Source organism: Oryza sativa, chromosome 11 (assembly GCF_034140825.1).
Source record: "Oryza sativa Japonica Group chromosome 11, ASM3414082v1".
NCBI lineage: Eukaryota > Viridiplantae > Streptophyta > Magnoliopsida > Poales > Poaceae > Oryza > Oryza sativa.
Window position 1 is genome coordinate 11,627,009 of NC_089045.1, and position 26,731 is coordinate 11,653,739.

Sequence of the window (26,731 nt, forward strand, 5' to 3'; positions counted from 1 at the left end):
AATTAACCAATTACTGGATTGCTTCAACGGAAAAGAAACTAATGTTGGCTGTTTGCATTTTCAGATGAGCTAAGCCTGCTACAAGAATCGCAGATATATGCTTCATATAACACGTGAGAGAGCGTGAAGCCATATCTAATGTTGTATTTGAGATAGATAATCCTTCTACAGGTTTTTTTTTTAAAAAAAAAGACAGAGATGTCCTTATAAACATGATTGAACTATCACATTTCTTCTAGATTGCTCCAACAGTCTATCATTAGTTAGCTGCAAATTTGCTCATGACACGTTGTCGCATTTGTTGAGAAGAAAGATAACAGAAAAACATAAGAGCAGTGTCTCTTGGTGTCTCGGTTTACCTTTGCGTTTTTAGTTAAAATCGCTTTCTCACAGTGTCATTGAGAAAACCGGCAGAAAACACACAAAGACTGACTTTTTTGGTCAACAACGTACTGAGACAAGCTAAAACCAATCGAGTTTTACAAACCGACAACAACAGCCAGCTGTTTTCAGGAAATCTGATCTTGTTGACTGCTTTGTGAACCCTCTACTCTCAGAACAAGAAGAAGTCTACACGTGGTCCGAGTCAAATCCGATCCTTGATGCGGTAAGGCAAAAGAATGTATCTGCACTCTGCAGCACGAAATGGTGATTATTTCCTACGATTCTAGGCAAACTGTCCTAATCTTTTTCTTTCTAAAAAGCTAATACCCACTAGACATCTAAAGCCTAAGTATAGTTTTTATTAGCACTCTTAAAAACCTAACATATAAGTATGTCACATCAACTCACTAAATACATAAAGCTCAACATACAAACATATAATAATTATATCTACAATTTATTCCATTTCAAAAACTAAGCATACGCATGCTAAATCATGATTCTCAAATTATTTTATAATATTTCAATCCAAATCATTTAATCATTTCTATAATATCTAACATATATCCCGCAGTCAAACGTGGGACATCATATAGTATAAAAAACAGTTAATGTCTAGTCCACATGTCTACAAATAAAAAATAGAAAATCCCTTTTTTTTAAGAAAAGACATACAATTCTGTCTAAGCAAAAATTGGGCCAATATGGGCCGAGAATAAAGGCATGGGCCTGGCTAGGATGGAGAGGTCCAATGGCCTTGGCAGCGCATCTCCAAGTTGGCATGTAAAGAATGTGCCTGTTCCAAATATTATACCTACATTACAAAGGTCGCGCTCGCCATCCCGCGCGCGACTGAAGACGTGTTGCGCACAGAGAGGAGGCGACAGACGGCGCGTATGGTTTCCTTTTTTTTTTCCTGTTTTTTTCTTCCGTACCTTTTCCAGTTTTCCTTTTTTCTTTTTTTTCTTCTCGTATATTTTTCCGTTTTTTAATACGTATGTATGCAAACTTTGTATACGTATAAATACAAACTTTATATACACGTATATAAATTTTGTATACACGTATGTAAACTTTTTATACGTGTATACAAAGTTTGTATACGTGTATTTTTGGGTTTTATACATATGTATACCAACTTTGTATACACGTATTTTTTAGGTTTTTTATACGTACGCACACAAACTTTATATAGATGTGTATATCTTTTATACATTAAAAGTGCATACATATAAAAAATTATTTATATATACACACGTATATATATATAGTATATACATACGTATATACATATATACATATAGTACGTATAGTAGCGCGCGGCCGCGCGACTGATCCCCCATATTACAAATATATAATAAACAAATAGCTTATAACAAAGGGTCAAAACAACTTAGAAATATTTTTTTCAATGAAATTATATTTTTTAAGCGTGGAGAAAATAATCCAGGGCAAATTCATCATGTATTAAGTTGAAAAGAAGGTATTCCCTCCGTTTTTGTTTGACTTTTTTCTTTGACCAAGTTTATAGTAAAATATAGTAACATTTTCAATACAAAATAAACACTGTATCAAAATATATTTAATGTTAAATTTAATGAAACTATGTATACAATGCTAATTTTTTTATAAATTTGGTCAACTCTAAATAACTTTGACACAATAAGACAGTCAAACCACTTGTAACATGTAACGGAGGGGAGGGAATAAAAAAAGTTTTGTTACTTTATACATTATTTAATAGTGAACTGTGAAAGAGAAGTGAAAGAGGGGGCATATTTGAACAACAAAACGATGACAAAGAGGAGGAGGGGTCACGGGGTGAAAGGAAGGGAAAAGGACGAATTGTTTAGGAGCATGTAAGAAATATGACCGCTCCGGCACTCCATTCAAAAGAATGTAATTCTAGAAAGAGTCAAGTGCACGGGCGGTTCTTAAACTTGTAGCGCTGTGTCATCTAGGTCTCTGTCAGGGTTACGGGTCAGGCATACCCTCTACCCTTCGATATACGTTACATATCGACATGGCATACCCACGCGCACGCGGATGTTTTCTACATATTCTAAGGAAACCTTTCACGAAATCTACAGATGGGAAGAGTCCTTCTCGGACAGAACTGGGTCGTCGATATATCGTATTGGGTCTAATATCTCTGAGTCCTACTTGGAGACCTCTAGATCTGTGATATAAAAGGGACCCCCCCGGGGAGGGCATAGATCATTGAATCTTAGAGCCAACACAACCCACACAGCCTACAAAGCCGAAGTCTGCAAGGAGCCAAGTCATCGAGAGCTAGTCGAATCCACTCAACTACGATCTCGCCGGATCCGACAAGTTCCATCATTCCCTTTGTAATATGTATTTTCCACCATATAATCCCATATCAACTCGATTAGGACTATTACCTACCAAGAGGCCTGAACCAGTATAATTCTTGTCTTTTGATTGTTCGATGTCGTACTACATAGATCCTTGTACCAACGTACCCCAATACCCTCTATATCCGGTCTACGGGTATCACCCGTCGACAGTGGCGCGCCAGGTAGGGGGACTTGATACTCAAGGTTCTACTACTATGTCATCCAGCTTCGTCGACAACAACGTCAACACCAGCCTCAGCCAAGCGCTCCCTGCTTCAACAATGCTGGTATGGACTCAAGTCGGTGAAATTGTCTTCCTGGTTTACACCACGACGCCGATCTCAACTGGTCCTCCAATGACCGGAAACGAGAACACAGTGGCTACAAACCAAGGCGACTCCATGTCGAAAAATCCACCCGTCAAAACGGAGAACGGATCATCGACGACATCCAAGCTCGGGAAGGATTCTGATACGGCCAAACCTTGTCCTTCCGACATGAACCACGAGCCGGCAAAAATGACTTCCGAAACCACAAATCCACAAAACCAAGAAACACACCCTGCAAGATTGCTGGGTTTTCCTCAACGTCCGTGCTGAAATTCGCGCCTGCAAAGAACGTGGAATTCAGCGTACTTCTCCAACTCGGGATGTCTATTGTCCTATTCACAAGACAAATAATCACGACCTCTCGAGCTGCAAAGTCTTCCTCGGCGCCATGAAAGATCCGTCTCCTAAGTCATACGTCCCCGTCAGGGATAACGGCAAGGAACAAGGAGCGACTCTGGCCTCAGATCGATTCGTTGGGGTAATCGATATCGATCCTCACGAACCATCGGTCTTACATCTTCTCGAAGACTATGGGTCATCGACAACGAGCGTGCCGCGGGAGGTATTGGCTATCGATGACGTCGGCACGTCAGCGCAAGCCAACGCAGAAGCGGCGAATCAATCGACTACTCCAGCCCAACACATCAGGGCCATTCAAGCTATACTGAGGGAAACTCCTTACGATCCCGTTCTGAACGATGACCTCGAGCGTTGGACAGAACGACTACGGGAATCAGTGACCAACCTCAGCAACGCGTTTGAAGAAGCCGCTACCGCAGCGCACCAAGATCAGCCGCCAACTGGCGACGCCAATGGTGAAGATCCGGAACGGAGGGAATCACCTCAACGAGCCACTCCTCCACCTCACGGCGCTGGCGATCTCCGAGATCAAATCAACGGCCGCCGAGAAGCACGACGCACACGAGACAATGTAAATCGCTCTCGGCGTCATGTCTCTTCACGGCGCCATGATAACGGAAATCGAGGAGACCGCTCAAACGAGGACCGGGATCATGACAACCACCACGATCGCAACGATCGCGAACGACGGGGGCCAGACAATACTGGTCATGGCCGCCGCCGTAACGACGACGATAATGGAGATCGGCGCCGAGACAACAGCGAGAGACAACGACAGGATTCCCGAGATCCAGGCTGTCATCCTCGTAATCGTACGCTGGAACCAAGCGACCCATCGTCATCATCATCATCTGCGTCCTCCTCATCGTCAGACAGACATCCACAAAGGACACACGACCACCGACAACCCACCGCCCCCAACGCTGGGTGCAGGGCTTTCGGTCGTTCCCTACGTGATGTCCGATGCGAGCACCGACCCAGAAGAATTCCTTCAAGTCTACTCCACAGTACTTTATGTTGCCGGAGCAGACGACAACGCGCTAGCAAACTATTTACCAACCACGTTGAAGGGTTCTGCACGTTCATGGCTGATGCATCTTCCTCCCTACTCAATCTCTTCGTGGGCAGGCCTGTGGCAACAATTCGTCGCCAATTTCCAAGGAACGTACAAGCGCCACGCGATCGAAGACGACCTACACGCGTTGACACAGAACTCAGGTGAATCATTGAGGGAATATGTTCGACGCTTCAACGAATGCAGAAACACAATTCCTGAAATCACCGACGCTTCTGTAATCCGCGCCTTCAAATCTGGTGTTAGAGATCGCTACACTACCCAGGAATTGGCGACAAGACGCATCACAACCACTCGGAGGCTATTCGAGATCGTTGAGCGATGCGCCCATGTGGACGTTGCGGTAAGACGCAAGAACGACAAGCCGAAGACCGGGGGAGAAAAGAAATCAGCCACAGACGCATCTGAGTCAAGCAAGAAGAAAAATCGCAAAAATGGGAAAAGGAAAGCTCAAGCCGAAGTCCTCGCAGCAGAATACGCGAACCCTCCCAAGCGCCCAGACCCACAAGGCAACGACACAAAGAAATCTTGGTGCCCCATACACAAGACGGACAGACATTCTCTGGAAGATTGCCTTGTTTTCAAAAAGTCGCTCGAGAAGCACATGGCGTTTGAAAAAGGCAAGCGAGTACGCGTTGTCGAGAAGAACGAAGAGACGGCTCCTCACGAATCGGATTCTGCGTATCCAGACTCCGACCTCCACGTCTCACACATTTTCGGCGGCTCCACAACGTACTCCTCCAAGCGAGAATACAAGAAAGTGGAACGTGAAGTCTGTTCGACATGGCGGGGGGCTGCACCCAAGATGAAGTGGTCTGAGCAGAAAACAGAGTTCTCGAAAGAAGACCACCCCAAGACCGCCGTTATCCCAGGACGATATCCGATCGTGGTCGAACCCACTATTTGGAACATCAAGGTAGCGCGAGTTCTCATCGACGGTGGCAGCTCGATCAATCTTCTTTTCGCCAGTACTCTAGGCGCAATGGGACATCCGCAAAGTGAGTTGACACCAACTGATCAACCCTTCCATGGAATTACTCCCTAATCATCATCCAGACCTTTGGGCAAGATTACGTTGCCTGTGACTTTCGGCCGAGCCAACAACTTCCGAACAGAACAGATCACCTTCGATGTCGCTGAATTCGATACAGCTTACAATGCCATCATCGGGAGAACTGCACTTGCGAAGTTCATGGCCGCACCTCACTACGCGTATCAAGTGCTCAAGATGCCGAGACTGAAGGGAACAATCACTATTCAGGGAAACGCAAAGCTAGCAGTGCAGTACGACAAGCGGAGCCTCGACATAGTCGAGCAAACGCCCAGCCCACCCGCCACGACTGAGCCACCCAAGAAAGTGAGCAAGACAAATAAGACGCCGAAGCCGGACGGTGCCATCAAGATCGTTCCACTCTCCAGTGCCAATCTCGACAAGACTGTCAAGATCGAGGCGACACTAAACGAGAAATAGGAACTCGCGCTCGTCACCTTCCTCCGCGATAATGCCGACGTGTTCGCTTGGCAGCCGTCTGACATGCCGGGGGTCCCCAGGGAGGTGATTGAGTACAAACTAATGGTGCGACCCGATGCCAAGCCAGTAAAGCAAAGACTGCGGAGATTTGCACCAGACCAGAAACAAGCCATACGAGAAGAGCTCGACAAACTTCTCAAAGCTGGCTTCATCAGAGAAGTACTTCATCCAGAGTGGCTAGCCAATCCAGTCATGGTGCGGAAGGCCAACGGAAACTGGAGAATGTGTGTCTACTTCACCGACCTCAACAAGGCGTGTCCCAAGGATCATTTTCCTCTCCCTCGAATAGATCAATTGGTGGATTCAACAGCCGGTTGCGAGCTATTGAGCTTCCTCGACGCTTACTCTGGCTACCACCAAATCAGCATGCCAAAAGAGGACGAAGAGAAGACATCATTCATCACGCGGTTCGGGGTATTTTGCTATGTTAAGATGCCGTTCGGACTGATAACCGCCAGGAATACTTTCTAGTGCACGGTCCAGGGCGCACTTAGCAACCAGCTTGGCAACAATGACGAGGCTTACGTTGACGACATCATTGTCAAAACCAAGACAAGTGACTCATTGATTGACGATTTGCGGGAAACGTTCGACAACCTCCGACGATATCGCCTCATGCTCAATCCTGAGAAGTGCACGTTCGGAGTACCGTCGGGTAAGCTACTCGGATTCCTTGTCTATGGTAGAGGAATAGAGGTAAATCCCGAGAAGATCAAAGCAATTGAGAACATGAATTAGCCCACGAGACTCAAGGAGGTACAAAAGCTAACCGGATGCATGACATCACTAAGCAGATTAGTCGCTAGGATGGGAGAACGAGCACAACCTTTCTACGCTCTATTGAAGAAACAAGACAAATTTATATGGACACAGGAAGCCGAAGAGGCATTTATTGCACTCAAGCGCTACCTATCAAACCCCCCTGTACTTGTTGCTCCCCAACCTACTGAAGAATTATTCCTCTATATTGCCGCCACGCCATATTCCGTTAGCACTGTCATTATTGTCGAGAGAGAGAAAGTACAGCGATCAGTTTATTACGTCAGCGAAGCTCTCCATGACGCAAAGACAAGATACCCACAGATCCAAAAACTGCTTTACGCAGTCATCATGACATCAAGGAAGCTGCGCCACTACTTTTAAGCTCACAGAGTCAAAGTTGTATCCTCCTTCCCCCTTGGAGAAGTTGTGAGAAACAAAGACGTTGTCGGCCGCATTGCGAAATGGGTAGTCGAGCTAAGCCAATTTGATGTCCACTTTCTGCCGCGAACAGCCATCAAATCCTAAGTACTCGCTGACTTCGTTGCCGATTGGACTATGCCAGACAACAAATCAGACAACCAAGGCGACAACGAAACATGGACAATGGCGTTCGATGGCGCACTCAACAGCCAAGGACCAGGGGCAGGATTTATCTTGACGTCTCCTTCCGGAGATCAATTCAAGCACGCAATCCACCTCAACTTCAGGGCGACCAATAACACTGCAGAATACGAAGGACTACTCGCAGGGATACGAGCTGCAGCCGCACTTGGGGCCAAGCGACTAATCGTCAAAGGGGACTCTGAGCTAGTCGCGAACCAGGTGCACAAAGACTATAAATGCTCTAACCCCGAGTTATCCAAGTATCTCGCAGAAGTCAGGAAGCTAGAGAAGAGGTTCGATGGGATCGAGGTCCGACACGTCTATCGCAAGGACAACGTCGAGCCAGACGACCTAGCACGACGTGCGTCCAGACGAGAACCGCTCGAACCCGGCACCTTTCTTGATATCCTAACGAAGCCATCGGTGAAAGAAGTTAGCGGCGAAGTTAGCCCGAACACCCCCGACATCAGCTCGGAGGTCACCGAGGCAGAACGCGCCATTGCTGACATCGAAACCACAGACGACTGGCACATCCAATTAATCAAATTCATCAGCAGCAAGGAGTTGCCCGAGGACGATACAGAGGCCGAGAAAATAACCCGTAAAGCAAAGATCTACTGTATGGTCGGTAACGATTTATATAAAAAAGCGCTAAACGGGGTACTTCTCAAATGCGTCTCTCCTGACGACGGCAGACACCTCCTCCTCGACATACATGAAGGCATATGTGGGTCACACGCCGCCGGTCGGACATTGGTCGGCAAAGCTTTTCGACAAGGCTTTTTCTGGCCAACCGCCCTTAAAGATGCATGCGACATGGTCCAACGATGTGAAGCCTGTTAATTCCACAGTAAACACACAAAGCTACCCGCGCAAGCGCTCCAGACTATCCCTCTGACTTGGTCGTTCTCGTGCTGGGGGCTAGATATACTTGGGCCATTCCCACGAGGACAGGGCGGCTACAGATTCCTATTCGTGGCGATCGACAAATTCACCAAATGGATAGAAGCAGTGCCCACGAGGGAAATCAAGGCCGACAACGCCATCAAATTCATCAGAGGGATATTCTGCAGATACGGAGTACCGCACCGCATCATAACCGACAACGGCTCCCAATTCATCAGCGCCGACTTCCAAGATTACTGCATCGGGTTGGGAGTCAAAATATGTTTCGCCTCGGTCTCTCACCCTCAAAGCAACGGACAAGTCGAAAGGGCAAACGGCATAGTACTACAAGGGATGAAAACCCGCGTCTACGATAGGCTCATGTCACAAGACAAAAAGTGGGTTCAAGAACTCCCATCAGTACTATGGGCCGTACGCACCACACCGACAACGTCCAATAAGGAAACACCATTCTTCCTCGTGTACGGCTCCGAGGCCATGCTCCCCGGCGAGCTACGACATCAGAGTACACGAGTACAGAAGTATTCCGACGAGAACCAGGAGGAACAGTGAGACATCGATGCAAATCTTCTCGAGGAGCATCGTGAGCGAGTTGCCGTCCGAGCAGCCAGCTATCAACAGTCCCTCCGCCGTTATCACGAGAAGCACATCCGAGCACGCATACTTTCGATCGGCAACTATGTCCTCCGACGAGTTCAAGCCCAAGCAGGGTGAAACAAACTCTCACCAAAATGGAAAGGACCTTACACGATCACACAAGTCTTGCGGCCAGGCGCATTCAAAATCGCAGACGGCGACGGTCGCGAATTAGCAAATTTTTGGAACATTGACCAACTACGTAAATTCTATGTATGAGTCAATACCACTATACCTGTAAGTACCCTTACAGTATCAATAAAGCCTATTTCTAGGCCCCATATCACAATCAAAGTGTTTTCACTCGATGATCCCTTACTCTGATGACACCTAGCGTTGAAACCTGTCCTTATATCCCTTTATGCCGTCTCGACAAGGCCTCCGAGGAACCTAAGGGATCTTCGGCTGGGGACGCCCAGAGCCGATAAGGCCTTGTTAGATCCTATAGAGACAAAAGACCATGTAAGATCTGGTCGTGTAAGAGTTCTCGCCGTGCATATTAACCAAGCCGTGAAATCGGAAATCAACTTTCCAACCTCACGGCTGGGGGCTAGGATCAAAGCTTATTCAACCAAGGCAGGTCAAGGGTCCAAGAGCCTTATCCTCCGAGAAAACTCCTCCGACGACAAGGTTAGGGTCTAGGGAGAGTGTACGACTCAAACGGCTTACCAAAGTCGTTAACTGAGAACACACTCTTACACACGACGTCCAAAGTAAGATACATTTGTTTAAGGAATATTTCTTTATTCACAAAATAATTCTTACAGTTTTTACATAAATTTTCCACTACATTACATCTTTCCCTAAGATATCTGTGACAGGGCACGAGTACTACCAAGAAGGCCAACGCCAGTCCATAGACTGGAAGATCTTCTCGGCCAGCGGCGACATCGACCTCGCTAGATGGTCTATCTCCGCCGGTGTTCTCCGAGAACGAGCAAAACCATGGCGGAGAAACTCGAGGTCCAGGCGCGGGCGGTGATCTCGTAGGCAAGCCAGCACATGCCCTCCGGCGTATCGGCTCGCTCGACAACACTCTTGCTTCAAGGCCTCGTCGATATGCTTGCTGATGCCATCGAGTTGGGCACAGGCCCCGTTTAGCCAAGAGATGTACCCGGCCGCCGACTCCTCGGGATCACAGTGGACTACTCGAAGTTCCCTGCATACTCTGACCATGGAGGCATAGCAACTCCTCAAGTAAGAGTTGAACCACACCTCGCGACCTCGGAGCGTCTCCACAACCTGCTCTTTCTTCACGGCCAGCATGGTTCTCTCAAGTTCCGCCACTTCAAATTTCATCTTCCAGTATTGGATACGACGATCTTGATTTGCAAGGGCACCCTCGAGATCTGCTAAACGTGACGACCACTAAGACAAGCTGGATACCTCCTTTACAACATAAATAACCTAATCAGGAGGTCACTAAGAGGTGAAAAGGCTACTCACTTGAGGTGGCCGTTGCCATCCCGGCCTCCGCATCAAGAGTTTGATCCACATTGTCAGACGAAACATGTGGTTCAAAATCGAGTACCGGAATCATCGCCAGTGACTCAGGCTGCCCGCGCTGCTGGACATCCTCGTCATCAACATCTCTACAATGGACAAAAACTCCCGAGATCAACATACAAAATTGGACAAGGGTGGTAATCGCACGAACGAAGGCGGCCAGAGTTCAAGATTTACACAATATATAACAAATACAAGAAGTCCTACTCTTCAAAAAGGGGGAGAACAGACTCCCCCAGATCACCGACTTCTTCCATCACCTCCTTACGCGTGTCGCTTGCCGCCCCCTGATCCAAGATCTCGCGCAGATCTAGTTCAGGATGCGACAATCTTACACACGCGAGGACGTGACACGCCCCGGTGTAGATGCCGTTCGACGTCTCCTCCGCGATCCTGGCCGCATGTTTGGAGGGGATTTTCCCCATCGCCATCACTAGTTCCACAAGAGAGGAAGTCAGCGAAAACTCGTCGGGATTCGCCGGGATCGTGGACTTGACGCCGCACTCCTCGGCGAGCTGATGGTGGCCAGTATAGGTGACCCACAACGAGCCACGGATCTCGGAGAGATTGTTCCCGAGTTCCGACATTCGGTCCTCGAGCCCCTTCCGTTGACGATCGTTGCCGGCCACCAACTCCCTCATCTTCGTGAGGTCCTCACGGGCTTCAGCTAGCTCGCGCACCAATCTCTCAGCACGCACGTTCGCCGTCGCCGCTTCCGACCTCGCCTCCGAGATCTCGTGGCCGATGCCGCGAGTACCAGCTCCGAGAAGGCGCCCATCTCGACTTGGAGCTCATCCCAGGTGAGAACGGCCGCTGGCAGACCACGACCTGCAGCGGGATCGCTGACGGGGCCGCTAGGTGTCACCTCCCGGCTCCCGGTCATGGGCACGACGCGCTGGAAGCTCCCCCGGACATGGCCCGTGCGGCCTTCGCCCGCGCCTCCCTACGGACGACTATGAATCAAACACCATTTGAACGAAAAGCACGAGAATCCAAGAATCTATTTACTTACTTCTCGCCGATCGTCACAATGCGCTGTTGTCGTGGAGGTGGAGGGGACGTGTCTGAAGCCTGAAAGACAATCAATACAGAGTAAGAAGAAACCCTCCTTGCTGCACGATCTGGCGACAAGATGAAATTACCGATGGGGTCGCTGCCTTGCGACGATGTCCGAGTACAGACGAGAATTTCCTCGCCTTGGTCGGGACTTTGCCACCGCTAGTGGTGGCCGTATCATATGCCTCCTTGACAACCTTCTCCTTTAGAGATGTCACCACCTGATGGTCCGCGAGCGGCCTGATGATGTCAGTCAAAGGAAGGGCCTACGCTTAATCAGGTCATAACGTGATTTCGAAAGGAGAATACGAGATGCTTATCAAATACACTTACGTTGATGGCTTCATCGCGTTCCGCCGCCCCCTTTTCACAAAGGGGCACGGGGATGTAGCTAGCCGTGGTCGGACCGCTGATCATGTCACGTCCCAAAACGACCCTAAAATATATCCTTTAAAGTTATGCCTAGAATAATTAAAATCCATGTGAAAGCCTCCAAAAATTAAAATGTGCAAAGTTAAAAGTCAAATAAGGCTTGGAGGATTTTTGTATATTTCCTAAAAGCCTAAAATGTGTAAATAAATTTTAGTGGAATTTTCAGAGCACAAATAATAATTATTAAGAAAAATAAACAAAGTTGAAAAAGTTTTATAAAAAGAAAAACCCTAAAAAGTCCCCCTTCCCTCCCTTGGGCCGGCCTGGCCCATCTTTCCCCCCGCTCTCTCTGTCCTCTCCCCCGCGGCCCATTCGGCCTCCCTCCCCGCGCGCACGCCGCTGACAAGCGGGCCCGCCCGCCACCATCGCTGACGGGTGGGGCCCACCCGTCATCCCCAACCTCCCGCCGCTCACGCCGCCTCGTCCGTGCCTAGCGCCGCCGCCGCCGCGAATCCCGCCGCCTCCCGTCCTCCCCGCGTGCAATAAAGTGGGGGGAATCATTCCCCGTGATCCCCTCTCCCTTTCCCCCATTTTTCCCTCTCTCTCTTGCGTTCAAACGGGCGGATTTGCCCCCGCAAATCTCGCCGGCGCCATTGATGGCGGCCGGACCTCCCGCGCCGGTTTCCTTCCTCCTCGGCCGCCCTCTCCCCCTTCCAACCCTATTTAAACCCTCCCCGCACTTCCTCCGACCGTTTCCGCCTCTCGCCGCCCTTCCTCCTCGCTGGATTCGAGCTCGCGACGTCGCTCTCTCTCTCCGCCGTCGCCGCCGAGCTCCGGTCCGCCGCCGTCGTCGCCCCGGACCGCCTCCCACCTCGGCGCCGCCTCCTTCGGCTTCGCCGCATCCTCGCCGACCTCGTCCACCCCTCCGTTTCGGTTGCCGACCGCCAGAGCGCCGCCGACCCCGTCGACCCGAGCCGCGCCACCGCGTCCCTCCGCTTCTGCCGCCTCCTCCGTCGCCGCCGTCGCCTCGGGGTGAGCCGTGGACCGCCGCCTCGTTTCCCCCTTTCCCTCCCCTCTCTCGGCCGCCGCTCCGCCGTGCCTATGGCCGCCGCCGGCGACCATAGGGACGCGGGCGCGCCGCCTCCCGCCGACCGCGCCGGCATGGCCGCCCTCGGGCGCGCCGAGTGGCTGCCGCGTGGGGCCCGGCCGTCAGCCGCCCGCGCCCTCGGGTGCGGCTGACGTGTGGGGCCCACGGCGCCGGCCGGTGTGAGCCCGGGTGCACCCGGTCCACCGTGGACCGTGAGGCTGCCGCGTGGGCCCCACTCCCGTGGACCCGGTCCGCGCGCCCCTCCCCCTCGGCTGACGCAATAAACCCTTTTTAAATTAAATTTTAAATGAAGAAAATCGCAAATATTCATTTAAAGAGCATATAAACTTCAAATGGCCATAACTTGGCCATTTGAACTCGGAATTGGACCATTCAAGTCTCTATTTTTTCCTTAAGAAGTGAAGAACCCATTTTTGTGCTTTGTTCCTGCTTGTTATATGAAGTTTATTAGAGTAAAAGCGTTTTCTTTTCCGTTGGTCGTGTAGACGCTGCAGCTTCGGAAGATCCGCTCTTCGTGGAGGTTGAAGCCGACGTTTGGGAAAGCGAGCAAGGCAAGTCACATCATCCTTGAACATATTGAATCCCAATTTATAAAATTATTTTGATTTAAATTATTGCATTATCGCTTTATTTAAATTCCCGCGTTATCACTGTTTTATTTAGCCATGCCTATTTACCTTTGTTATGATCTTATTATTATTGCTATTGTTATTATTACCTTGTTCACCCTAGAATAAACAAAACCCCAACTAGTGGACACTCTACTCATGGTACCACTAGTATGAATTTAGGTAGATGCTTCGCCGCTTAATTAGGAAACATTAGGTGGTTTTACAACTCTAGACTTTGGGAATATTCATATCACCTGGACATTATGGAATGGTTTGATTATTGTGGAATTGGATTCACACCTCCCCCTCTATTGAAAACCCTTAAAATGGTTTTAGGCTGGGCTCGGGGTGCATGGTTTTGATAGTATCACCTCGGCCATATAAGGACCGGTCTTCGGGCCTCTGTTGCAAAGCACTACCGTACTTCCACATATCTAGTGGGTAAGGCTTAGTTTGTGGCTCAGTCTGGTTATAAACAAAAGTATACGGATGGAGATGGACGAAGTCGGGGGTCGATGGACATCTCTAGGGCAAATGAAGGCTACTCGAGCTGTGGCCCGGTAGTCGAGATGTCATGGCACAGGGCTGGTGTCCTGCTGCTAGGGGCTCAGTCCTGCCTACCTGTCCCGGAGGTTCCGGCCGTAGGTGGGGTTGGGTCGGTACTCTTTTCTATGGCTAGGATGGGTTGGAAACTATGTCACGTCTCCCGTCCGTATACCGTGATGGTATGTGGCACGTGGTTACACATAAGGAAGATGTGTCTTGTGGGTAAAGATGTGCACCTCTGATCAGAGTATAACCTATTCGAATAGCCGTGCCCTCGGTTATGGGCAAGCCGACGAATGTACCCAAGTTAGTGTTTTAATTCTTAAAACCTGCTTAACAACTAAAATGTGGAATGGTTGGCCTGGGTTGGCTTGGGACGAGCTGGGACCCAGGGTCGGGTTGCCAGTTCGGTCTGAATCATCGTAGGCCTTGGGTTAAGGCAGGTTCGTGTGGGTTCACGGCCTTGATTAATAATATTGTATACCTCTAGGGTCGTATTTATAAAATAGCTTTGAGCAACCAAGTGTCTTTTAATGCTGTTTACTGCAAACCCTAACCCCTATATTATGGCTCCCTTGTACTCCCTTGCATTTATTCTGCACTTATGGATGTGTCTTGTTGAGTACGGTGGTTGTACTCAGTCTTGCTCAATTTTTCCCAAACCCAGAAGAGGAGTTCCTGGAAGATGAAGGCTTTGGTGTCTAGCTCATGCCTGCCGTCAAGCGCCTGTGGTCGTCGCCCTAGTCTTCCGCTGTTTTTCGTTTGTCTTCTTGTGTGCTGGGCCTTCGCCGCCCATGTAATAAATTAACTATTTACGCTTCCGCTTGATAAACTCTGAAATGTATCAACTTTTGGTGTACCTTGCCTCCTGGGACAAGGAATAATACACGCACGTAAGGAACGCCCGTTGGGTTATTTCCGGTCGTGACAAGTTGGTATCAGAACCTCCTTGACCCTAGAACGAGCTTTAGATCCCAAGCCTTAGCAATATTTTCGAAATAAAAATCCTTCCTTATTTGTGAAAATCCTCTAGTCTCTCTCTGTCCTGCTGCTTCATTTATCGTCAAAATCTGATCTTTAAAATGTTGCTTTTCTCTTTTGTTTTTGTTTGTAGATGGCCGGCAGCATCAACCGTCGTGGCCTGGACCTGACTGGCTTCGTTTTGGAGCTGCGGAGCATGTGCGTTGTCCTAGGGTATCCGCATGGAGTGGACTACCAGGGCAAACAGCTCCCGGAGCAGGAGGGTGACGATGCAGAGCCCCACGCTATTTGGGAGGTCACTGCAGTGATCCTCACTGGCTCACCCGAGAGGACTTTATTGGCAGTCACCGCGGGTGGAGATTCTTTCCCCGCCGCTTGCCAGAACGCCGCACTCCTCGCCATCGGCACTCTTCACCAGCGCTACCCGGACGAGTTGCAGCACTCGCCGTACCGCTACCACCCTCGTCGCGGAGGAGCCCGTGACTACGCCACCTTCAGGGATGCTAGCTCGGAGGATGACGCTACCATCATGCACCTGGCACGCATGGTGGAGGCGTATGACGCAGCCCGTATCGACTTCCATCATATGGTGCGCCGTGGGTTGGTCGAGAACAACATGAAGATCCTGGAGCTGCGTCAGGAGAATCTGCAGCTGAAGAAGGACTTGGACGCGGTGGAGGCGCAGCTGTGTCAGCTCAAGATCGCCCAATGAGAGGTCTGTCGCCCCAAGCACCGCCGCGTCTGCCGCAGCATGAAGATCACCGCCCGCAAGAGTACCTCCAGGCCCGAGCTTGTTCGTCAGTCCTTGGCATGGACCTGCTTCGTCGAGACCCCTCGCGCCGAGCCCGCGCCCTCGGTTCATTAGGAGGCGGGAGCCTCTGGCGTTGGCAGCACGGAGGATGCGCTGCTGCTCACCTTCCGCCCTGGCCCGTCGCAGAAGTAAACGAGCAGTTAGTAGGCTCGCGCGTGTGTTCTTTTCGTTTGTTTTCCTGCTAGAGTCGTGTGGGGCATGGTTATACCGGTGTGTGGTATAACTGTGTCGGAGCCTGTCTTTATTTTATTTGCTTAAGCAACTTGAACCTTAATGAACCAATTTAATAGCAGTAATAAATTCAAGAATTATGGTGGTCGTGGGTGGTTAGTTTTAATAGTCAGCTCTCTCTGTTTGCCGGTTCTGTGTGGGATTTTCAGATGGTGACAACCAGGAGAAGTGCTGCTACCGGTGAAGGCAGTCACCCCGAAGGCAGCAACCACAACAACCATGGCAGCCCACCTCCACCTCCTCCCCCGCCACCACCACCACCACCACCAGACACCAACTCCATCCTCACCCAAATCCTCGCCCAGCAGGCCAACATGATGGCTGCTTTCCTCCATCACATCCAAAATCCGCCACAGCATAATGTTCCACCTCCATCACCACCCCCGCAACATTCTAAACTCGCCGAGTTCCTCCGCATCCGTCCGCCTACCTTCTCTAGTTCCAATAACCCCGTGGATGCCTTGGATTGGTTGCATGCCGTGGGGAAAAAGTTGGATACCGTGCAGTGCAACGATGAGGAAAAAGTCATCTTTGCCGCTCACCAACTGCAGGGACCCGCATCTCTATGGTGGGACAACTTCCAGGCTATGCAGCCAGAAGGACAGCCTATTACTTGGGCCCGCTTCACCGCCGCTTTCCGGAGGACCCATGTGCCCGCCGGAGTTATGGCCCTTAAGAAAAGGGAATTCCGGGAGTTGAAGCAAGGCAACCGCTCCGTGATGGAGTATTTGCATGAGTTTAACGACTTGGCCCGGTATGCCCCAGAGGATGTTCGGGAAGATGAGGAAAAGCAGGAGAAGTTTTTGGCAGGAATGGACCCTGAGCTGTCCGTGCGTCTGGTCTCCGGGGATTATCCTGATTTCCAGCGTCTGGTGGACAAGAGCATCCGCTTGGAAGCCAAGCACAAGGAACTGGAGTCACACAAGCGTCGCTTGGCAAATTTCCGCAATCAACAAGGGGCTAACCAAAGGATCCGCTACACCAATCCCTATCCAGGGGGATCCTCCTCGCAGCAGCAGCAGCAGCAGCAACCACGCTCCGCGCCCCGACCTCAATTCGTGGTGCGTGTCCCACAGCCGCAGCAACAGCAGAGTCAGCAAGGGACCCGTGCGCCCCGTCCTCATGTGCCAGCCGTGCAGCCTGGACAAGGCCGCAGAGACGCTCAAGGTCAGCAGCGTCTGTGCTTCAACTGCTTCGAGCCCGGGCACTTTGCGGATAAATGCCCGAAGCCGCGACGCCAGCAAGGCCAAGCGCCTCCCCGCCCCAACAACGGTGGTAAGGATGTCATTCGGGGTCGTGTGAACCATGTGACTGCCGAGGATGTGCTGACGACTCCGGACGTCATCGTTGGTACGTTTCTCATTCATTCCATCCCTGCTACCATTTTGTTCGACTCTGGAGCTTCCCACTCGTTTATATCTGTGCCATTCATGGGGAGAAATCAGTTGGGGGTAGAAAGGCTTAGGAACCCTCTGCTCATCACCACCCCTGGAGGGGTTATGACAGCAAAGTATTATAGCCCTGCCGTTCCTATAGAAATCCAGGGAATTCCTTTCCCCTCGGATTTGATTCTTCTAGACACCAAGAACTTGGATGTGATCCTCGGGATGAATTGGTTGGCACAATTCCAAGGAGTAGTGGATTGCGCAAGGCGCACTGTCACTCTGTACCGGGGGCCTGATCAACCGGTTGTTTTCTTTGCACCCCCAACCTCTGTCGACAATTCAGAACTTCATCAGATTGGACTGTCAAAAATCCCCATCGTCCGTGAGTTCGGAGATGTGTTTCTGGAGGAACTACCCGGTATGACGCCCAAGCGAGAGATTGAGTTCCGGATAGATCTTGCTCCAGGAACCACTCCTCTATACAAGCGACCCTACCGTATGGCAGCCAATGAACTGGCCGAAGTCAAGAGACAGTTGGAAGAGTTGAAAGAAAAGGGGTATATACGGTCGAGCACTTCCCCCTGGGGTGCTCCCGTGATTTTTGTGGAGAAGAAAGACAAGACAAAGAGGATGTGCGTTGACTACAGAGCTCTCAATGAAGTTACTATCAAAAACAAGTACCCTCTTCCCCGGATCGATGATTTGTTCGACCAGCTTAAAGGTGCCACTGTCTTTTCAAAAATCGATCTTCGTTCCGGATATCACCAATTGCGTATTCGTGAAGAAGATATCCCGAAGACCGCATTCACCACGCGATACGGACTGTATGAATTCACGGTGATGTCGTTCGGTCTGACCAATGCTCCTGCCTTCTTCATGAACTTAATGAACAAAGTGTTCATGGAATACCTAGATAAGTTTGTTGTGGTTTTCATTGACGACATCCTGGTGTACTCACAATCAGAGGAAGACCATCAGCAGCATCTCTGTCTGGTGTTGGGAAAGTTGCGGGAACACCACTTGTATGCCAAGCTTAGCAAGTGTGAGTTCTGGTTGTCCGAAGTCAAGTTCCTAGGGCACGTGATATCTGCTAAAGGAGTTGCTGTGGATCCCGAAACGGTGACCGCCGTCACTGATTGGAAGCAACCCAAGACAGTCACTCAAGTCCGTAGCTTTTTGGGTTTGGCCGGGTACTACCGAAGATTCATCGAGAATTTCTCCAAAATTGCCAGACCCATGACGCAGTTGCTGAAGAAGGAAGAAAAATTTGTGTGGAGCCCGCAATGCGAGAAGGCGTTCCAAACTCTCAAAGAGAAGCTGGTTTCCTCGCCAGTGTTAATCTTACCGGATACTCGCAAGGACTTCCTGGTGTACTGTGACGCTTCGCGCCAAGGATTGGGGTGCGTGCTCATGTAGGAAGGCCACGTGGTAGCCTATGCCTCACGCCAGCTTCGGCCCCATGAAGGCAACTACCCTACCCATGATTTGGACTTGGCCGCTGTGGTTCATGCTCTAAAGATCTGGCGGCACTATCTCATTGGGAATCGCTGTGAAATATATACTGATCATAAGAGTTTGAAATACATCTTCACTCAGTCGGATCTGAATCTTCGGCAGAGGAGATGGTTAGAACTCATCAAGGATTATGATGTGGGAATTCACTATCATCCTGGTAAGGCCAACGTGGTCGCCGACTCTCTAAGTCGAAAAAGCCGTTGCAACACTCTCGGCGTCCGTGGTATTCCACTGGAACTTAATCAACAGATGGAAGCCCTGAACCTAAGCATAGTTGGTCGTGGATTCTTGGCTACGCTGGAAGCCAAGCCTACCTTGCTTGATCAAATCCGCGAGGCTCATAAGAATGATCCAGATATGCATGGACTCCTCAAGAATATGAAACAGGGTAAAGCCGCTGGTTTCACAGAGGATGAACACGGAACCCTATGGAACGGAAATCGGGTATGCGTTCCAGACGACAGGGAACTTAAACAGTTGATACTTTAGGAAGCTCACGAAAGTCCTTATTCCATCCACCCTGGCAGTACGAAGATGTACTTGGACTTGAAAGAGAAATACTGGTGGGTTAGTATGAAGCGGGAGATTGCAGAGTTCGTGGCCCTTTGTGATGTGTGCCAGCGTGTCAAGGGAGAGCACCAACGACCGGCCGGACTTCTCCAACCTCTCCAAGTACCAGAATGGAAATGGGATGAAATTGGGATGGATTTCATCACCGGACTTCCAAAAACCCAGGGCGGTTATGATTCTATATGGGTAGTCGTGGATCGACTAACCAAGGTAGCTCGGTTTATTCCTGTGAAGACTACCTATGAAGGGAACAAACTAGCCGAACTCTACTTTGCTAGGATCGTAAGTCTCCATAGCGTTCCTAAGAAAATTGTATCTGATCGGGGAAGCCAATTCACCTCTCATTTCTGGAAGAAGCTCCAAGAAGAGTTGGGTACCCTATTAAATTTCAGCACCGCGTATCACCCGCAGACAGATGGACAGACCGAGCGTCTAAATTAGATCCTAGAAGATATGCTTTGGGCATGTGACCTAGATTTCGGGAAGACCTGGGATAAGAGTCTCCCCTATACCGAGTTCTCCTACAATAACAGCTACCAAGCCAGCATACAAATGGCACCCTACGAAGCGTTGTATGGCTGCAAATGCCGGACACCGCTATTGTGGGACCAAGTTGGGGAAAGCCAAGTGTTCGGGACTGATATCCTGAGAGAAGCTGAAGATAAAGTCAGAACCATTCGGGATAATCTAAAGGTGGCACAGTCCCGGCAGAAGAGTTATGCAGATAACCGACGCCGTAACCTGGAATTCGCAGTGGACGATTTTGTGTACCTATGGGTCACGCCATTGCGAGGAGTACACAGGTTTCAGACGAAAGGGAAGCTCGCACCTCGGTTCGTGGGTCCTTTCCGTATCATTGCTCGACGCGGAGAAGTAGCTTACCAGTTGGAGCTGCCCGCCTCCTTCGGCAACATGCATGATGTGTTCCATGTGTCGCAACTCAAGAAATGTCTTCGAGTGCCATCCGAGCAGGCCGATTCAGAGCAAATTGAAGTTCGCGAAGACTTGACCTACGTGGAGAGGACAGTGAAAATCCTGGACACCATGGAGCGCAGGACCAGGAACTGGGTAATCCGTTTTTGCAAGGTCCAATGGAGCAACCACGCTGAGGAAGAAGCAACTTGGGAACGTGAAGACGAGCTGAAGGCAGCCCATCCCGATCTCTTCGCCAGTTCTTCCGAATCTCGGGGTCGAGATTCCGTTTAAGGGGGTAGGTTTGTCACGTCCCAAAACGACCCTAAAATATATCCTTTAATGTTATGCCTAGAATAATTAAAATCCATGTGAAAGCCTCCAAAAATTAAAATGTGCAAAGTTAAAAGTCAAATAAGGCTTGCAGGATTTTTTTATATTTCCTAAAAGCCTAAAATGTGTAAATAAATTTTAGTGCAATTTTCAGAGCACAAATAATAATTATTAAGAAATAAACAAAGTTGAAAAAGTTTTATAAAAAGAAAAACCCTAAAAAGTCCCCCTTCCCTCCCTTGGGCCGGCCCGGCCCATCTTTCCCCCCCCCCTCTCTCTCTCCTCTCCCCCACGGCCCATTCGGCCTCCCTCCCCGCGCGCACGCCGCTGACGGGCGGGCCCGCCCGCCACCCTTGCTGACGGGTGGGGCCCACCCGTCATCCCCGACCTCCCGTCGCTCCCGCCGCCTCGCCCGCGCCTAGAGCCGCCGCCGCCGCGAATCCCACCGCCTCCCGTCGTCCCCGCGTGCAATAAAGTGGGGGGAATCATTCCCCGTGATCCCCTCTCCCTTTCCCCCCATTTTTCCCTCTCTCTCTCGCGTTCAAACGGGCGGATTTGCCCCCGCAAATCTCGCCGGCGCCATTGATGGCGGCCGAACCTCCCGCGCTGGTTTCCTTCCTCTCCGGCCGCCCTCTCCCCCTTCCAACCCTATTTAAACGCTCCCCGCACTCCCTCCAACCGTTTCCGCCTCTCGCCGCCCTTCCTCCTCGCCGGATTCAAGCTCGGTGACGTCGCTCTCTCTCTCCATCGTCGCCGCCGAGCTCCGGTCCGCCGCCGTCGTCGCCCCGGACCACCTCCCACCTCGGCGCCGCCTCCTTCGGCTTCGCCGCATCCTCGCCGACCTCGTCCACCCCTCCGTTTCGGTCGCCGACCGCCGGAGCGCCGCCGACCCCGTCGACCCGAGCCGCGCCACCGCGTCCCTCCGCTTCTGCCGCCTCCTCCGTCGCCGCCGTCGCCTCGGGGTGAGCCGTGGACCGCCGCCTCGTTTCCCCCTTTCCCTCCCCTCTCTCGGCCGCCACTCCGCCGTGCCTATGGCCGCCGCCGGCGACCATAGGGGCGCGGGCGCGCCGCCTCCCGCCGACCGCGCCAGCATGGCCGCCCTCGGGCGCGCCGAGTGGCTGCCGCGTGGGGCCCGGCCGTCAGCCGCCCGCGCCCTCGGGTGCGGCTGACGTGTGGGGCCCACGGCGCCGGCCAGTGTGAGCCCGGGTGCACCCGGTCCACCGTGGACCGTGAGGCTTCCGCGTGGGCCCCACTCCCGTGGACCCGGTTCGCGCGCCCCTCCCCCTCGGCTGACGCAATAAACCCTTTTTAAATTAAATTTTAAATGAAGAAAATCGCAAATATTCATTTAAAGAGCATATAAACTTCAAATGGCCATAACTTGGCCATTTGAACTCGGAATTGGACCGTTCAAGTCTCTAATTTTTCTTTAAGAAGTCAAGAACCCATTTTTGTGCTTTGTTCCTGCTTGTTATATAGAGTTTATTAGAGTAAAAGCCTTTTCTTTTCCGTTGGTCTTGTAGACGCTGCAGCTTCAGAAGATCCGCTCTTCGTGGAGGTTGAAGCCGACGTTTAGGAAAGCGAGCAAGGCAAGTCACATCATCCTTGAACATATTGAATCCCAATTTATAAAATTATTTTGATTTAAATTATTGCATTATCGCTTTATTTAAATTCCCGCGTTATCACTGTTTTATTTAGCCATGCCTATTTACCTTTGTTATGATCTTATTATTATTGCTATTGTTATTATTACCTTGTTCACCCTAGAATAAACAAAACCCCAACTAGTGGACACTCTACTCATGGTACCACTAGTATGAATTTAGGTAGATGCTTCGCCGCTTAATTAGGCAACATTAGGTGGTTTTACAACTCTAGACTTTAGGAATATTCATATCACCTGGACATTATGGAATGGTTGGATTATTGTGGAATTGGATTCACACCTCCCCCTCTATTCAAAACCCTCAAAATGGTTTTAGGCTGGGCTCGGGGTGCATGGTTTTGATAGTAGCACCTCGGCCATATAAGGACCGGTCTTTGGGCCTCTGTTGCAAAGCACTACCGTACTTCCATATGTCTAGTGGGTAAGGCTTAGTTTGTGGCTCAGTCTGGTTATAAATAAAAGTACACGGATGGAGATGGACGAAGTCGGGGATCGATGGACATCTCTAGGGCAAATGAAGGCTACACGAGCTGCGGCCCGGTAGTCGAGATGTCATGGCACAGGGCCGGTGTCCTGCTGCTAGGGGCTCAGTTGTCACACCCTAAAAATCCTAAATATATAAATTGTTGTTTAATTAGAATTATTAGAATTTATTTTAAAAGTATAGAAAAGAAGATCTAATTTTAAATAATAAATTCCAATATAAAATGGGGCCAGATAAAATTTCATTAAATACTTTGCTTAATTCTATAATTCCTAGATTTTTCTGAGATTTATTTGAGCTAAGGAAGTATTTTTAATAAATGGAATTGCATTTCATGAATAATTTAAATTGAAAAAGGTTTTTAAAATCCTCTTTTGGCTTTGGGCCGAAAGTCGGCCCAAAACCTTCTTTCTCTCTCCCTCGGCCCAGTCGGCCCAGTCAGCCCGCAGCCGCCCGCGTGAGCGCCCTCGGCCGCTGACAGGTGGGTCCCACCTGTCAGACTCGTCGTCCTCCTCGCGCCGTCGCCCAGCCAGAACCCTAGCCGAGCTGCGTCGCCGTCTCCTTCCAAATTCGCTCGCGCCTTTCCTTCTCCAGTGAAATCAATTGAGGGGAAATGTTTCCCGAGATCTCCTCTACCTTTTCTCTTTTGGAATCGTCGGCTAAATCGTTTGGAAATCCGTGGATTCGAGTTCGATTCGGATCGATCTCTCTCCTCCGAACCCTAAACTTTCCTTCGCGTCGCCGGTCGCCGTGGGCCTTCGCCGCCGCCTCCTTGCCCCTATAAAAGGACCCCCAAGCCCACCGCTACCTGCCGCCACCCTCGCCTTCGCCTCTCGCCGCCCGTAGCGCCCTAGCCCCGTGTAGCCTAGCGCCGCAGTCGTCGCCGTTCGTCCAGTCGTGCGCCGCCACCGATCCCGTCGTCGTCGTTGCTCGGGAAAGTCACCGTCGTGGTCGCCGTCGCGTCGCCGTCCTCGTCCGCCCCTCCAGCGCTGCTTTAGACCGCCGGAGCACCGCCGTCGTCGTCAAGCCGAAGGTTGCCGCCGCTTCTTCCTCATTGCTGTCGCCGTCCGTTGATCTTCCGCCGCCGCTTTGGTCACCGGTGAATTCGCCGTGCCGTCCGCTACCCGTAGGTGCTCTCCGTTCGCGCTGTCGTGCCGTCGTTCGCCGGCGAGCATGCACGCCCGAGCCGCCGCCGGTGGTGACGTCACCGCTGACGTCATCATCGTCGTCTCCCGTGGTCCGGCCGTGGACCGGTCGATCTCGGCCGTTCATTTTGGATGGAAAGATCTCGGCCGTTCGTTTTCGTGAGCCGCCGCCGTGCACCCGGTTCACCGCGAACCCTAGCCACTGACGCAATAATTCCCATTTCCTTTTCAAAAATAATTCATTATTGCGTCATAATTCAATTAAAATCTAAATAAATGATTTAATCCGATTTAATCTTTGAAAATTCATAACTAATTCATCTTAGCTCGGATTTAGTTGGTTCAAGTCTCTAAATTTTTCTAAAATTGAGATCTAAATGTTAAATATATCCACATGTACTGTTCATGCTTGTTTATGTGCTGTTTTGGTGATTTTGCTCCTTTCTGTTTAGATTCCGACGTTTCCGGAAAGTCCGTTTTTATAGGAGAAGAATTTGAAGAGTTCCAAGGCCAGCAAGACAAGTCACACAGATCCCAAACAACCCTTTGAGCATGTTGATCCCGTTTAAAGCTATTGTTTCTATTCAACTATTGCATTTATTTTCGAATGTCATTGGGTGGAATTAACCTATTGTTTGTTATAGCCCTTTTGTTCTTGATTACTTTATTCCTTAATACCTTGGGTTATTATAACTTGACTAGTTGGGCTATATATATTGGTTCAGCTAGATATTAGATATGATTGCTTAGCCATACTTAGAAACATTAGCACACTATTGGGATAACTTATGACTCACTATTATTTAATGTTGGCTTAATGATAGTTCACGATGGTCAATCGTGATTGGTTAATTAATTACTTGCCAACTAAAACTTGATAATGGTGGGTTGTGAGCACATGGTTTTGAGAGTCGTGCTCATGACAATTAAGGACCGGTTCACGAGTTTCGGTTGTGAAACATTAACCGTGCCAACCACAAGCCAGCGTGGCCAACGGCTTTACCTTTTGTATAGCATGGTTCATTGCGGAGCACCAGGCTGAGAAGTGGCGAAGATAAGCCCACGGGGGTCGCTGGGGAGTCCATGCATTGTTTATAAGGGGGTGATTATGATCCAGGAAAGGTGCGCTGTGGTGGATTGTGTTGTGCGAGGGGTACTGTCACAGCTCCTTTCCGAGGTACTGTGGTGGTATTGAGGCACATGATGACATGTTGTGGGGCTGTGTCTTGTGGGTACAGTGGTACACCTCTGGCCAGAGTAAAACTATTCGAATAGCCGTGCCCGCGGTTATGGGCGGGTCTAACAATGTCTTTCGTGATTAGTTTCACACTTCTCATCATAATAAAAGATGCTATAACTGGTAATAATTTGATTAGCTCCTGGTTTGGAATAGTATATTCCTGGTTTGGAGATAGATCTGTACAGCCGGGTATGGTTGTTCGGGATGGTTGGGCCTGAGCAGCATGGGTGTGCTGTTTAGTGTTGATTAAAATTGATGATTAATTACTCTACTGTTTTATAATTCTCAAATGTTTGCTAAATGCTGCTTTTGCAAATGAGCCCTATATTATGCCATTCTTTGGTATCCTTGTGCACTTGCATATTTGCTACGTGGCTTGCTGAGTATGTCATATACTCACCTTGCAATCATTCATCAGAGGAAGAGTTCTACAGTGATGCTGATGGTGTGGAGGATTAGGTGTAGCCCTGGTCAAGCTGCCTGTGGAGTGGAGTCGTCTGCGCCATTTATCTTTTTTTTTTCTGCTGCTTAGATCTTTATTGATTGAGAGGAACTATCTACCTCTGTAATGACATTTTATTCGCTTATTAATTAGAGTAATAATTGTACTCTATTATCAATTTGTTATTGTGTGCCTCGGCTGATTCCTGGACGAGGGTTCACACACATGTAAGCGTTTGGAATTTTGGATAGAAATTCCAGGCGTGACAAGTTGGTATCAGAGCCTCCTTGACCCTAGGTTATGCCAAATGGTTACCCATAGAAGCCCTCTAAAAATATTGGAAAAGTAGAATTGTTCTCCTCCCTTTCTCTTTTAATTAAACCAAACTAATAGCACATGCACTTCATAATCTCTTTTAGTGGTTGTCATTCAAAATTTATTCCAGTGTTGTTAGTACTGTACATCTAATACTGTACTAATGGCTCATTTACCAGCAAATGTTTTGCAACATTGTTTTATTTTGCTGCAATGAAATAAATTTAGCATGTTGATTTTATAACTTTCTTTTATTTCTTTTGGAACCTGTTGTTCAAAAGTACAAAATTTGTGACCTTGTTTCCAACTGTTTCAACTTATCTTGCAAGCTTGGTTTACTTTATTTACTTACCTTTTACTTTGATTTTCTAACTTTATTCAAATTAATCCAAAAACTTGTGCTATTAATTGGATAAATGTCTTAACTCCCTCCTTTCACTTGTCTTTAGATGCCGCGCTACAAGCCTGAGTACTTGTTTGGTTTTGAGGGATTTGTCCAGGAGTTGCGTACCATAGGATTTGGGACTGCCCCTTTGTATGCCCAGATTCCTCA

The 26,731-nt window shown here is 49.6% G+C and overlaps 1 protein-coding gene across 1 annotated transcript; it reads left to right on the forward strand.

Moving 5' to 3' along the window:
* Nucleotides 1-4,143: 4,143 nt before the first annotated feature.
* LOC136354157 (uncharacterized) lies at nucleotides 4,144-5,979 on the forward strand. The gene is made up of 2 exons (XM_066305838.1): nucleotides 4,144-5,506; nucleotides 5,660-5,979. The coding sequence occupies exons 1-2, from the start codon at nucleotides 4,144-4,146 to the stop codon at nucleotides 5,977-5,979; spliced, it is 1,683 nt and encodes a 560-aa protein (XP_066161935.1).
* The last annotated feature ends 20,752 nt before the right edge of the window (nucleotides 5,980-26,731 follow it).

Excerpts from the sequence above, each read along its gene's own strand:
- LOC136354157 (XM_066305838.1), top strand. The coding sequence starts at position 4,144 with ATGGCCGCCGCCGTAACGACGACGATAATGGAGATCGGCGCCGAGACA. Across the intron at positions 5,507-5,659 it reads CGCAATGGGACATCCGCAAA|CTTACAATGCCATCATCGGG; the intron begins GTGAGTTGACAC and ends AATTCGATACAG.